Genomic DNA, 13,914 nt, shown 5'->3' with positions numbered 1-13,914 from the left:
AAACTACATGTAGTTCCTATAACTGCATGTGCATTTATTTTGCAAGTAGCCAAGCAGCTCATCCCAACCTACAGCGATTGTTCACATCCTTCGCCTTTTCAGTAGAAGGAAATGAATTTTGTTGGAACATTCACGTTTTCCAATGTTTCTTATTTTTGTGGCAGCGTTAGGACCACTGATCGAGATCCAGATCCCTTTCACTTTTTACGTTGCAGATGGCAGAGCGGCGCCCTCTGGCAACGGAGGGGCACAAGCAGGAAATCCTTTTTGTGGAGGAGGAATCAAGTGAATTTATCGCCTTGCAAGTGCAAGGCTTTTTCAAACTCTAAGCTGGTGCCTAGGATGAGAGGGTGAGGGGACCCCCCCCCTGGAGTGTACGCACAATGTCCGAGTTCGCAACGGAGAAGAAAGGGAAGGAAGCCAGTCTAGCCTTACAGTCGTGCCCTGAAGCTTGTCGCCTAGCGCCGCCCGGCTGGTTTCCACAACTCGCTATTTGGTCCGCCGCTACAACATGACAACGTGTACAATTCTAGACATTGCAAGACTATTAAAGTCACGGATATAACTTCATTCAAATATGGTTGACGAAGAGGGAAATGTGGACATTTCGTTCAGGAATCGAGTGTTAGAGAATCTGTCAGTATTTAAGTCCAAACTGACAGAAATTGAAGCGAACGGAAGGACCTCCAGCACCGAAGTTTGGCATGAACCCCGGCTGGACAAACGAAAGGTAGATTGACCTTGCCAGGCCAGTGACGGTAAAGTCTGAGTGTCAGTTGTGCCTGTCCCAACTAGCGTGCTATAGTTGGGCCGGCCCAACTACAGCACAGAGGTCCATTGTGCTTGTGCCCAGCATGTTCGTGTACAATGTCATGTCACAGATGAATTTGCCATATTTCAGATGAACTGTGTCAAGTGTGCGATTCGTAAACCTGGATAAGGTTGAGAATATTGACGTTGCTGAATTGTATGTGACGTAATAGGTTCGTCAGCTGTGCAACACGAAGTAGTATTGTTGATGGCTCGCGCTGTGCAGCTGAAAAAGTTGAGTCGAAATTTACACAAAATCCAATTTGTAAAAAATTCATTGGAATTCTTATTTATGAACCAAGTGATCTAAATTGAAGAATTTTTCATTAGAAAATAAGCTTTTTGCAATGGTTCTGGCTGAAAATAGATTTGCCGCTCGCGTGGTTACTTTCCGGAAACTCGTTTGGCGATCAATTTGTACATTGACCAACTTGTAATTTGTTGAAATACTCTGAATTATTTTTTTTCTTCCAGATATATGCACGTATCCGGTGTAATGTCATCTCTGTTGGGGAAATTGACACCGTCAAACAGCAGTTTGATGCAGAGATCTTTCTAGGAGTAAAGTACAAAGAACCAGAGTTGAAGGGACTCACTAGAGAGGTGAGGGGACCAATAGTGTTCTTGAACTGTGTATTTAAACATTTACATGAATATTTGGGTCTGGTAGGACAGTTGGGCAAAGTTTGACATCCAAATAGTTTCAAAAATTTCACGGTTTCAAGGTGATTGTGACAAGTAAAATGGGCGCACACAAGTAAGTGTCAAGGCCCAGAAAGAAATCCACACTTGGACCTCGCATGACACCCTGTGCACAAACCCTACGAGACTCGTCTGAAAAATTCTAGGTATTTTCTAATTTATAAACATTTCAATATTTTTCCTGCTAAATTTGACATTGTAGGACATGCAGTTGCTTTCTGATGGCTGTTTTACCACTGCTTGGAATATAAGTGATGTCCATACATGTACATATGTATGGAACTCTTACCCAAGACCCTGTCATGTGATGTAGGAAATGAGTACAAAACGATGCTGCTGTGTGATTTGTCCCAAAAGTGTGATTGAATGCATCAGTGGACTTTCACTCTCCTGTCATCTTTCAACATTTAAAATAAATTTTTAATGCTATATCGCCTTCAGCAATGATGACAAATGCCACTGAATTGGGCCACATTTTCTCACAGAAGCCACACACATTGTCACCAGAAGATGTAAGAAAAAACGGGTTCTGTACATGAGCTTCCTCCTTGGGGACTGAGAGAGTGAGAGACTAGACAAGCAATGGGGTGCCATTCTTGGGCTTGGCTCTTGATTGTGACCCAGTCTATTCAAAGACCCAGTGTTTGCATATACCCAGCAAGAAATGAGACCGAGGGGTACCCCCCAACATGTCCAATCCCTATACACATTCCAGACTATTGTTACTTAACACATCCCCCCCCAAGATGTCTGAAAGGAATTCCCCAGATTCCTGCGAGACAATGACCAAAACAAAGCAGAGGGGGTTCTCTCCGTCTCATGCCTTGCTGCATACATGTATGTGTTTGCAGGAAAAGAGGATTTCTTAATTTATGTATGCCTGTACTGTGTTGTGGCTAAGAAAAGCTTTTGTAACTTTACAAAGAGCTCACAAAGAACTCCCAAATATGCACTGGGCCAGAGAGACTCTCTGGTGGCTCTATGCATTGTGTTTCCCTTTCTTTTTGCCCTGTGCCACAATTTTTTTTGAGGGGGTGTCTTGTCTTTACTTCACCATCTGAAGGTTGTTGGATTAGGTTCTGGGGATTTCTTCCACTCATCAGTGGTCCATTGGGGTCATATGAAGTGAGGTACGAGAAAGAGAGAACCCCCCCCTGCTTTGTGTTGGTCATTGTTTCACTGGAGTCTGAGGAATTCTTTTCAGACATCTAAGGGGATGTGTTAGGTAACAATAGTCTAGAGTGTGTGTAGTGATTGGGCATGTTGGGGGATACCCCTCGGTCTCATTTCTTGCTGGATCATATAACTGGGGTTCAGTTTAAGTCCTGAGATAAAAACAGGTGCAGGAACATGCAAGAAGATATTTGCATACTTGATGATGGCTGAGGTTGTACTGTGATCTTGGGCTTGTTTTTCAGCTTTTAGTGCATTGAATAGCAAACTCCTTAGCATGCATTGTGCAAGGGATTAGAGTTTAAATCAATAATTGTTACTCATTGTTGGAGGAATTAATTGGATATTGATTTACACTCCATGCTAACAGTGGGATAAGGATGGAGAGCCAAAGTGCTTATGTGTGTGGATGTTTTAGCCAAATATATGTTGTCACTTTAGAACCAGGGCCATGGCAAGTGACTCCACACATCGGTAGTGTTGTATTTAAGCCCATCACAAAACCCTGTAAGTCCAGCAAAAGTCATTCAGTCTTAGGCCAATTCACAAGCTATACAAATGAAAGGGACTTGTGGAAGGACTTGTGATGGACTTGAATACTGTACAACACTGCATATTGGTCACGTATCATCATGTACCTGTGTTATTCCTTCCCTTAACACAATGGATCTACCCACCACCTGCTCTTCTGGCCCATTGAATGTAGGAGATACATCATTGTAAATTCCAAGGTAATCAATTGGCCAAGGCAGTATGCAAAACCTTAATACTACCTTAAAAGATTGCACCCAACAGTTTCCAGAAGCTGTTAATGTCGATAACTGAAAGTTCTCAGAAAAACGCTGAGATTTGCTGCTCAGCATTCATATCATGAGTCCTCAGATTACAGCAGCACATGTACAGTGCATGTACACCACTTAACAATGTGTGAACTTAAGTTATCCTGTCCGGCATTCTCTAATGACTTACCCACCTATTCCCCGTGGCAACCTGTATGGCAGGATGTGGACTGGGAAAAGATGTGGTCCCCCAGGATTGTCTTTGCTAATGCCGAAGCCATTCACTCACTGGAGTGTAAGCACCGGATCCTGGATCATTCGGACGAGGTGGAAGGGGTGCCTGACGCCTATGTGACATACCGAATGAAAGCAACGTTTAAGACCTTGATGGACCTGGTCGACTTCCCTGTGGATTTCCAGGTAAGAAATATCCCCCCTACAGATGGCAGTTTACTCGTTGCAAGTTTCACACACAACCAACCCCTGTGGCAGCTAAACTGTATGGGCAAAACCTGTAATTAAAATTGTCTCTTTTTAATCAGGCTACTTCTCTGCCATTTTCTGTAAAAGTATAAATTTACCACCCTTTCAGGGTTACAATTGTGGAACTTTTACACAGTGGCCAATTAAATTGGCAAAATGAACGTGTCTTTACAGCCACCTTCATTTTGTGTTTTTTCTTGCCACTCAGTAGGTAATTGTGATGTTTGACAATTCCTCTTTTCCAATTTCTTTTTCTTAAACTCTAAAGTGATCAGTACAGTCTAAATTCTGTCAGCAGAAAGCTTTAATTATGGGCAGTGACAGTTTTTGGAACTTAAAAGTGGACATTCCTCAACTTCAGGGATATGAAGTGACTACTTCAATTTGGTTTTGGAATGGTTGGTCACACTTATCGTTCTCGTCCTTTTCTTAGAGGTTAACAATCAAGCTAATGTCTGACTGGCCGGAGGTAGACGTTGAATTTGTCAAAGACATGGACATCAAAGACTCCATTCGTATGGATGTGTTTTCAGGTAAAGCTTCTTTCTTTGCAAAACCAGAATTTCAAAGGCAATCCGCCCTGAGTTGAAGTGCACCGTCACCGGCGAAAGAAAGACAGGCTGGTAAGACGTTTTCCAACAGGGTTCCTGTGCACGTTCAGTGCACACGCAGAGACCATATATTCCAACATAAATTCATTGCATGTTCTCAGCGTGCCCTGCACCAAACATGCATAAACTTGCACACCTACACGGTGAGTTTCTACCAAAAGAACGTCATCTTCACATAAAAACACGCTCAGAGCCACTCAGAGCTGATTAAAGAGCGGAATCTAAAAGTTGCAAATTTGTATGGAGAAATGTAATTTTGACCTCATGTGACCACCTGTTTCAGTAAAAAGTATGTGTAGTATGAAGGTTGGATGAATTGACTGGAGTAGGATTTGAATGTTAAACCACCTAAATCCCGTAAACGGTTGTGGGAGCAAGCCTGATCCAGTCAATTTCTTTTTCTTTAGCAAAAATTATTTGGATTGAAAATGAAGCGAATGAATTTCTTTTTTGTTTCTCCTAAAAAATAAGTGATGCCCTTTGTAACTTCTCTTACCCGCATTGGCTGAGGTGGATGCATATTAGTCTCAGGTGTTACCATTGAGAACAGTCGCATCCTTTGAATGGGTTCATAAAATGTCATTTTTTTTCTTCAACAGGCTGCCATGAGTGGGAACTGTGCCCTGTTGTAGCAGCCACCCCAATTAGAGGAACCAAGCTTCACACAGGATCTCATCGGGTATACCCCAAATACCACCTGACCATGTACGCCAAGAGGAAAGCTCTCTACTACTTCTGGAATCTAGCTTTAGTGCTGGTAAGACTTGTTTTGCAGTGTTGCTCCATGAAAGAGAAGTGTTTTGCATTTTTTCAACCCACTCCTTCCTTTTCTGAAAAAAACCAACTGCCAGTCCTTCATGTTAAGCTGTTGTTTACTGCATTATGTTCACACATTACATAGCTTTGTTTCCCTGTACCCTCAAACATTAAGTACTGGTACCTTACCATCAAGTGATGTACCTGTACATGAACAAAGTTTATTGTGCAAATTCCTACAAATAATTGTGTACAAATTTCAACATGACTGAAACGGTACAAGTACTAATTATATTTATGTCATTTCAAGCCATGTTTCTTGTACCAAAATGAGATCTTTCAGAGCCAATCCTCTAAAGTTAGTTCTAACTTTTCACTAAGCTTCAGATGTTCTAACTCTGTTTATACCCTCAATGTTTATTTCTGGTGTCTTTGGGGGGGGTCAGATGCTAATTGTGTGCCTGTCCTTCGCATCATTTGCCGTGAGTGCTGACCAACCAGAAGACAGGCTGAGTGTGACCTTAACCCTGCTTCTCACTGCCGTAGCCTTCAAGTATGTTGCAGCCCAAGCCCTGCCACCGATCTCATACCTCACACTCCTGGTGAGTCTAGCCAATTTGATTTCTGGCGTATGCCACAACGTCTCTAGTGCCTTTCCAGTCCCCTCCAAGCTGACATTTTCAACATTTTGGTCATTCATATTTGTACTTGAAGGGTTTGTGCGCTGAATTTGTTATGCATGTCTTTATTCTCTTCTTCATTTTGTGGAATTGTTTGACATCCATTTAAACATTACAAATTTTCCCAGCTTTCTGAACAAGTGAGGGCACTTTCAATGTGATGTATCAAGGAAAACACTCTTCCAGTTTTATTTCCTTTGATGCTCAGATTTTGAATCTTACATTTGCTTGTTGAAAACCTAAGATCTTTGTAATATTGCCACACACTTACACACAATAATAAATAAACAAAGAAGCCAAAATTTACTATATAGCAAAATATGAACATCTCCAACAGTTTTTGTGAACAAGCCAATGAACAATGGAGGTTCTGTGCCTGAGACGTCATCAGTTTTGTCATGAATACAGAAATCGGAACAAGTAAACATGTAAACAGGGCCCAATTTCACGGAGCTGTTTAACAGTTAGCAAAATGGTTATGCTAACTTTAGCAGACAAATTTGCTAACCTTAGCTCTATTTCATGATGGTGCTAGGCGTGGTTGTGGTAATGGTTGTCTGTATAGAGATTCCTATTATGTCACTAAGTTTAAGCAAATTTGTCCTCAAAGGTTAGCATGCCTTTGGCTTTGCTAACTGCTTGTGGTCGCCATGAAATACATGGAGCATTTGTTAGTGTGAAATTGTGTGCTAAGCAATGCTGTGACATTGGGCTCAGATTCCAACCTATCCATAATAGGAAAACAAAAATTGGAAATAATGAAACACAAAGGTTCATGTACGTTTCTGTTCTGTGGCTGTAAAATAATTGAATTTTGCATGGACCCTTTCATTCATGGTGGAATATGAACATGCGCTGTATGGAGAAGTTATCCAAATATCAGCACTAGAGGGAATTTAAATAGGAAGACCAATCTGCATGGTTACATAAAATAGTCTCAGGTACTGCATGCTGAGGTGAAGTCAAGAGTCATTCCACTGACAGCCATTTTCAATAATGTGCAACTTGATTCTTGGCAAATTCAAATTTGAGTATGTCCCAGCAACTTTAGCATCTGAATTCACTCTGTGCAATGCAGCTTTGCATTTTCTGTTAATACCATGAATCAACAAGTCATTTCTACCTGTTCTCTCTGTCTGTTGCAGGATAAGTATGTGATATTCTGTCTAGTATTCCAATGTACCGCAGTGTGCCAAAATGCAGTGGCGTCGGCCTTTGCTACTCCAGACAGCAGAGCTTTATTTGATGCCATCTCAGCCTACTGTATGGTTGGTCTTTTGGTCATTGTCCATGTTGGTGCTGTAATCTACATGTGCATTGTCGTAAGCATCTTTATTTCTTTTTCATTACTGTGGTAGCTTTGAGAGGGATATCCGTGGGATAGAAAAATATCTTCAGTTTTATTACTTCCAAGCAGTTTGTTGCAGGAATAGTCTGGAGTTATGTCCTCTTAAAAAGTATTCCTTTAATCCTTCCCTGGGTGACTACAGAAATGGTTCTTGAACTCTTGTTTTTGAATGTGGTATTGGATGTATTTGATCTTATCGCAGATTTTATTTTCATTCTTAATTTGTCAACAGAAGAGGAGATCAGACCATATTATACAAACAGCAGTCAAGGAATATGAGGTGGGTGGAGAAACAATCTCTGTCTTTAGTTCTTTGGCTTGACACAACCCTCTTGCATCAGTACCTTTGTTCATTTGTACTGACAGGAGATTGAGGCTGAGTGAAATTGGCATTCTCCAACCTGTAAATGTTGCCTGGCTGCCCATTAAGTTTTGCTCCCCCTTAACGTTAAAAACGTATCCACCAAGCTTCAAAGTCTGGCTCTGTTACGCAGTGTCATCTTGATAAAAAAAAAATTTGTCACCAGATGTGTCACATTGCTTAGAATTTTTACAGAAACAAATCTACCTTTTAAGGTGCTTAGAACTGTGCTAGACCTGAACTCAAAAGTTAGGGAGGTGATCCATAAATGTTCCGCGAATGTTACGTTGTTAAGTATTGCCTCCCTCCTTGCATTTCTGTATTATTCTCAGTTCCCACCAGATTTAAAAGTTTGAATTTCAAGAACACTGGAAGTTTCACCTGATTTTTAGAACACCTTTACAAAATGTCCTAGAAATGAAATGTTAGCAGTTGGTCATTTTTCTGTTCAGTTTGGAGCTGAACTGATGGATTTACCTCTTAAATATCCAGTGTTCCTTCTGTGAAATTGTTCAGATGTTCCCTCCGTAAAAGCTCACTTGCAGGTGGTGTTTGAAGAGCAACCTGACTGGTAGTGAAAAAAATAGGGATTATGTGGAATAGACGTCTATAATGGGATCCAAGTAAACATACAACGGTCAGATTTCTTATTTTCGTCCACCGTTGGGGTTGCTCTTTAAGTGACACTCTAAGCTGCCTCCCTAATTAATGTTGTGCGACCCATGTTTTCAAGGGGTGTTTACTCCAGTACATGTACTATGCTGCCTCATCAATCTGTCGTTACACCGTAATTGTTCCCCAACTTTTACAAACTGATTGAGTTTGTCATGTACGCTGGCTTCTGACTAATTTTATTTAACTTTTTTGTTGAAAAAGGAGCTGAATGCTAGAATCAACAAGAACCGGGAAGTACGTCTAGCCCAGGCAAAGAAAGGAAATGACAAACAGACGGCAGAGGTGAGGAGCAAGAGAGGAAATAGACTCAAGAAGAACAAGGTCCATTCTACTCAAGAGAACCAGGAGTCAACTGACAAGGAAGACATCGGCTCAAGCTGAGGTGAGAGCCCAAGAATTATGACTATAATGCCAAAAAAGTTCCATTTGCTACTGGTGCAATGTTTTGATTTTTCTTAATATTTATGTAACCAGAGATATTGAAAGTTGGAATTCACTGGGTCCAATTTTTATGGAACTGTAGAGCATATGATTGTTTTCATGCTTGTAGAGATATCCTATTGTATGTAAAAATGCCTGAACTGACATTTCTCTACTGCATTAACCATATGTTCAATTTGTTTGGCAAAATATTTTTTAGCTACATGTATTTGCATTAATTGGGAAAGGAAATTGTAATTGTTTTCCAAGTACTTCAAGTGTTGTACTTCAGCATCTCACTTGAATAGCGGAACACCGCAGTTTCAGAATTGTGGTAGTACTGAGGCTCGAAGTCTAGATGAAGGAATCGATGCATTTCTTTCCACTTCTTGCTGAATTGTTGGCAGTTTAACCCTTAACCCCCCAGGCATTTTCACTAGGAACCATCCTGAATCTTCTGAAATCCTCCGATCCTCCACCGTGTCAAAGTTTGGGCCAAAAAACTTCTACGCCATGGCGTATATAATGATGGAATGATAAGGTTGAAGGTGCAGCTGAGATAACGATGGTGATGAAGGCATTAAAGCGAAATGGGTCTCCAGGGGTCAACACTCCTCGTCTTTGTCGTTTGTTAAATTTCCCACCAACTTTACGCTATCAATTAGCACATCTTCCACTTCAGCTTTATTCTATCCAATACAAGCATCATCTACATGTACTTCTTTGACGGCATCATCAATGGCCCGTATCAAGGTTTTAAGACACTCCCACTCTGGAACCATGAGGTTAATCCCTCGTCCGGGAGCCAATGGGATGCCCTTCTGCTTGGTCTGATGATAATCTCTTATCTTTACGTATCCCAAAACTTTTTGATAACCACGTATCAATCATCATTCAGTTTCAGTCTCTGAGAAACTGTTAAATCTATAATAGTTTTCTCTGGTGCCTTCAATAGTATTGTCATTTTCTCTTTTAACAATGCCAGTTTCTTCTATCCTTCCAATTTAATCATGTTTGGTTTGTTCGAGTCTATGGGCACTTGAGCCTTTGGAACCTGTTCCAATTCATTGCGAAATTCTGAGACTGCGTGAAGACTACTGGCCGAATTCCAGCTATAACTCATTCTATATGAAGGTAATGCGTTACTTTTGGCGACCTGTTGCTTGTTTTTTTGAGACAAGCCATCTTTCTCATCTACTCCAGACCAGAATGATGTCCCTTCGCCTCTGACACGGCTTTTATCCCATTTTAGAAGGGGGTATTTTGACATGTTGCACATTGCCAAAAAAAAAGATATCATTTCTTAACATAGATCATGACATCAACCCTAAAAATAGATTGATTGATTAATAGAAAAACAAGCTTTTATTATGATAACACTGCTTCATTTACAAGTCTTACTTTCTTATTAATCATAATTCGTTTGTCAGCTTATGGATCACTGAATTACTTTGGACACAGAAATTCCTACACGCTGTAAGTAATGTTACGTTGTTGACACCCTACGATCAACGTATCGACCGTAGCATTTTTCTAATGATGATTTTTCCATTGAATAAGGGCACTAAAGCACTGTGCCTTTGGACTGTATTTGTTCTCCTCTTTAGGTCGATATACATGTAAATTAGTGACTGTAAAACCAAGAGTTTTTAGGAGTTCTTACCGTGGTTCACATACAAGTTCTACTTTTTCGTGATTGTGTTCCTTCACAAGATTTGCCGCGAGTGACAGAGCTGCAACTTCGATACTTGTGCGACCAAATAATGTAATCGCAAAAAACCATGGTTTGCTTCAGTTGGTTCGACTAATCTGATTGCATAGGTTTTCTGGTAGACATTATGATGTTGTTTTCTCACAAAATTGTCTAGTTTATTTCCTCAACTCTAAAAATCTTCACCAAGATCATCCAAAGTGTATATTTGGTAATTTTCCCCTGTTGCCGCTTCCACACACACGCACTTCAATTAGTTCTGATTATCTAAGATCTCCCAGGAGTCAATATTGTCCAAGTAATTGACGCTTTCTCCTGAAGTACCCTTGATTTTCATTCTACACAATACGATCATTACTACCTGCCTAGGCAGCCAACCAACCATTGTCTAGGGATTGTCTCTGATCGACGCTCACTTCTGGCCAGGCCCCAATTGTTATTATTATTTATTATTTATTTGGCATTACTCAAATCAGGGCCAATGTGCACCATAATTTTTACCCAAACGCCTTCTATATTCACACATTTCCACTGGTTGTGTCATCGTTTCCTTAGAAAAAGTCAACTTGTGCCAGACTTTCTGACCCTATGATATTCATATTCCTATTTATCCCTTACAAAAGGTCATCCTGTACCATAATTTGTACCTGACCCATCATTCATATGAATATGATCATATTATTTTGCTTATGCACATTCATGTGACCTTTTCATATTTCTAACCCAAAGGTCAAACTGTACCAGACAGGCCCCCTCAACTACTGGCATCTATTTTTTCTTTTCCTTTTTTCAAGTCAGTATATCGTTGGAAAAACTACTCCTTAAAGACTTCTTTCATTGGGATGGATGAACTCCCTTCAATTTATTTTACCTGATAAGTAAATTGACCATTCTACAGCCAATTTCAGTCTGTAGACTGTCAACAAAGAAAATCAAATCACTTTCTGACATGTCATCTCTATGCTGATGATAGGTACTGGTATGTTGTCTCACTTTTGGTCCCTTTTCTTGGCAGAAAATTGCTCTTGAGCTCCAAAATTGTTACACTTTTCCTGGTGAAACAGTTAAGCAACTTCCGCTCCCTCCTTTTTATGCATCTTATGTCATCTTCTTTGATGTCTCTATTTTAAAGTGCTTCTTTAACCCTAACTCCCTAGGGTGTGTGCAAAATCATATTGATATTGGAGGATTCAGGACTGTTAGGGTTAATGATGGTGACATTTCATATGAACTAGCTTTGGAAACATCCCCTTCTTAATAGGGATTAAACACAGTGGCATTATCTTGAGAAATTATCATATGTAACCATGGAGGAAGGACACAGAAGGAGTTGTAACTCATGCACTTCAAAGCGTCCAATGATGGTCGCTGCCGAATAACAGAAAACATTCCAAAAATGCCTTATTGCTGCCTGCATCTTAGCTGGACAAGTGGGGCCAGTAATATCCTGGCAATACTTGTAGTTTTTTGCTTGCAATTAAATACAAACTATCGATGTAACCAGGAAATAGAGAGAAAAATTCCTGATATTAGACCTACTTTTGCCAGCATAAATAAACTTTTTAAATTTTGACACACTGTTTCATTATCCATGCAAAGTTTGTAATTCTAGTCTCCTCCATCCAATATACATCAGTGTCAAAGACGAGGTACGAATTTGGCTAAGACTGGCCATCAAAATCTTCACTACTTCTGGAAAGCTCAGCTCATTGGGAACAAAATGCGCTATTTCATCACAAGGAGTGATCGTGAAATCTCATAAAATACACCTTTGTACAAATGCCATAATAAAAATGATTCAAACAAAACACAAAATCTTACAAACAGCTTGGCTATTTATTCCTAAAAGAAGTCCAGAAGAAAGCGTTCGATAAGGGCAACAACTGCACATGAACACTTCGGGTATACAGCCTAATAAAAGCAACTGCGCAAACACTACATTTGATGATGTTGTCGGTTCATATCAAGCACCAACGATGGCATGAATATTCAACTTCCTATACTGCAGTACACAACGTTTTAGGGATGCAGATTACCAACGAAAAATTGCGGCGACGATCATGGGGTACAAAGGGAGCTTATGGTTGCAAAACAGGTGGTGGGTAGCAGGCGTGCGCTGCGCTCTGGCTATGGACATACCGGGCATGCCAGAAAGTGGTAATCGGCCAGATGTTGTAGTCTGGACAGTTCAAACTCCTTCTGTGTCCTTCCTCCATGATGTAACATATATGTAACTTTAAGAATAGAGATAGAAAACATATATCTGCCAATTTCCATTAATTAGAGAAAGCACCAGGTGCAAATTATGACTTGGGTAAACTTTAAAAAGGAACTCCCCCAAAACTGTAGTTTCTGAGGAGGATTTGTAAGTACATGCACATGCACTATTTTGGCTGTGTGCTTTCATGGAATGAAGAATTTATCAGTCCATGCACTGTTTCCACTTTCCTTTATAACAAAGCTTCAGATAAATATTACATGGTATACATCCTCTTGCAAAGAAATGCATCAATTCAACAACCCATTGTATACAATTCACTTAATTGTTAGACTGGAATTTTGTATTTTATGTAATGTGTTTATGATTTATTGTCCACAATTGGAAGAGACAGTATGGTATTACGAGCAGAGGCTGCATATATTATTTCATGCCAAAACTGACACTTAAATTTAACAAAGATCGCACCTGAACAGGTTTGGAGATGTTTGTAAGCAGGTCTTTCACAGTGCCCTCTGCATTATTTATGACTACTTCTTTTCATTTTGCATTTGTAATACAATGTACTTATCTGTCCACTTTTACATAATGTGATGTGTTGTGCCTTGTAGACAGAGGTTCAGTTGACCAATATATGTATCTCTTATCGATTCAGGATAAATAATAGAGAACTATATTTTGTGAAATTTATATGCACAAGTGTACCAGTTAGACTCAAATTATGGAAAGAACAGTGTGTCGTAACTTATTGAACAACAGGACTTGTTATATTTTCAGTGGTTTGTAATATCAGTGTTTCTCTGTCTAGGAATTTCCTTTGGGATGTACAATAATAAAGGCAGAAAGGAAGGAATAGAAGTTTGCTTGAGTTGCCATCATTTTGTTATTGCAGAAAGTCTTCTGTTGTCAATTTTCATGTTGAAGACGGTGACGAAAATCTTGAAGAGATCCGGGAATTCTGCCTCCAGTTAGGAGTGTTATGCTATTCACAAGGTTCAAACAGCAGTGGGTAGCAAAAATGAACTGTACAGAATAACGTGAAGCTAACCAAATAAGATTTTACATTTCAGACAGATGTTAAGCTTTTTTTACACCAAGTTTAGGTATTTTCTCATGCTTGCAGTGTTTCAAAGAATCTCTTTAGGATTTGTCAATTTCTGCTGTTTGCAGAGTCAAGAGCAGCCAAG

General features: G+C 39.9%; 1 protein-coding gene across 5 annotated transcripts; it reads left to right on the top strand.

The window, feature by feature from the left end:
* Nucleotides 1–253: 253 nt before the first annotated feature.
* LOC110978080 (gamma-aminobutyric acid receptor subunit beta-like) lies at nt 254–13,585 on the top strand. 5 transcript variants are annotated; one of them, XM_087140028.1, is made up of 10 exons: nt 627–758; nt 1,285–1,413; nt 3,392–3,416; nt 3,687–3,884; nt 4,381–4,480; nt 5,158–5,315; nt 5,761–5,916; nt 7,140–7,316; nt 7,575–7,622; nt 8,580–13,585. In XM_087140028.1, exons 4-10 carry the CDS (start codon nt 3,705–3,707, stop codon nt 8,757–8,759), a joined length of 999 nt encoding a protein of 332 aa, XP_086996154.1. In that variant the 5' UTR covers nt 627–758; nt 1,285–1,413; nt 3,392–3,416; nt 3,687–3,704; the 3' UTR covers nt 8,760–13,585. The 5 variants fall into 5 exon arrangements, with proteins under 5 accessions (XP_022088447.1, XP_022088445.1, XP_086996154.1 ...); XM_022232755.2 differs by lacking the exon at nt 3,392–3,416 and having other exon boundaries at nt 254–730; nt 7,140–7,262; XM_022232753.2 differs by lacking the exon at nt 3,392–3,416 and having other exon boundaries at nt 257–730.
* Nucleotides 13,586–13,914: the final 329 nt, after the last annotated feature.

Source organism: Acanthaster planci, linkage group LG08 (assembly GCF_054643075.1).
Source record: "Acanthaster planci isolate LZ-2023a linkage group LG08, COTS_SCS, whole genome shotgun sequence".
NCBI lineage: Eukaryota > Metazoa > Echinodermata > Asteroidea > Valvatida > Acanthasteridae > Acanthaster > Acanthaster planci.
The sequence above is the reverse complement of the archived record's forward strand: the minus strand, read 5'-3'. Positions and strand labels throughout refer to the sequence as shown.

Bases quoted from the DNA above. Each gene is read 5' to 3' on its own strand.
- LOC110978080 (XM_022232753.2), top strand. From the start codon at position 578: ATGGTTGACGAAGAGGGAAATGTGGACATTTCGTTCAGGAATCGAGTG. The intron at 1,414-3,686 runs GTGAGGGGACCA...CCTGTATGGCAG, and splicing joins TGAAGGGACTCACTAGAGAG to GATGTGGACTGGGAAAAGAT. The intron at 5,917-7,139 runs GTGAGTCTAGCC...TGTCTGTTGCAG, and splicing joins TCTCATACCTCACACTCCTG to GATAAGTATGTGATATTCTG.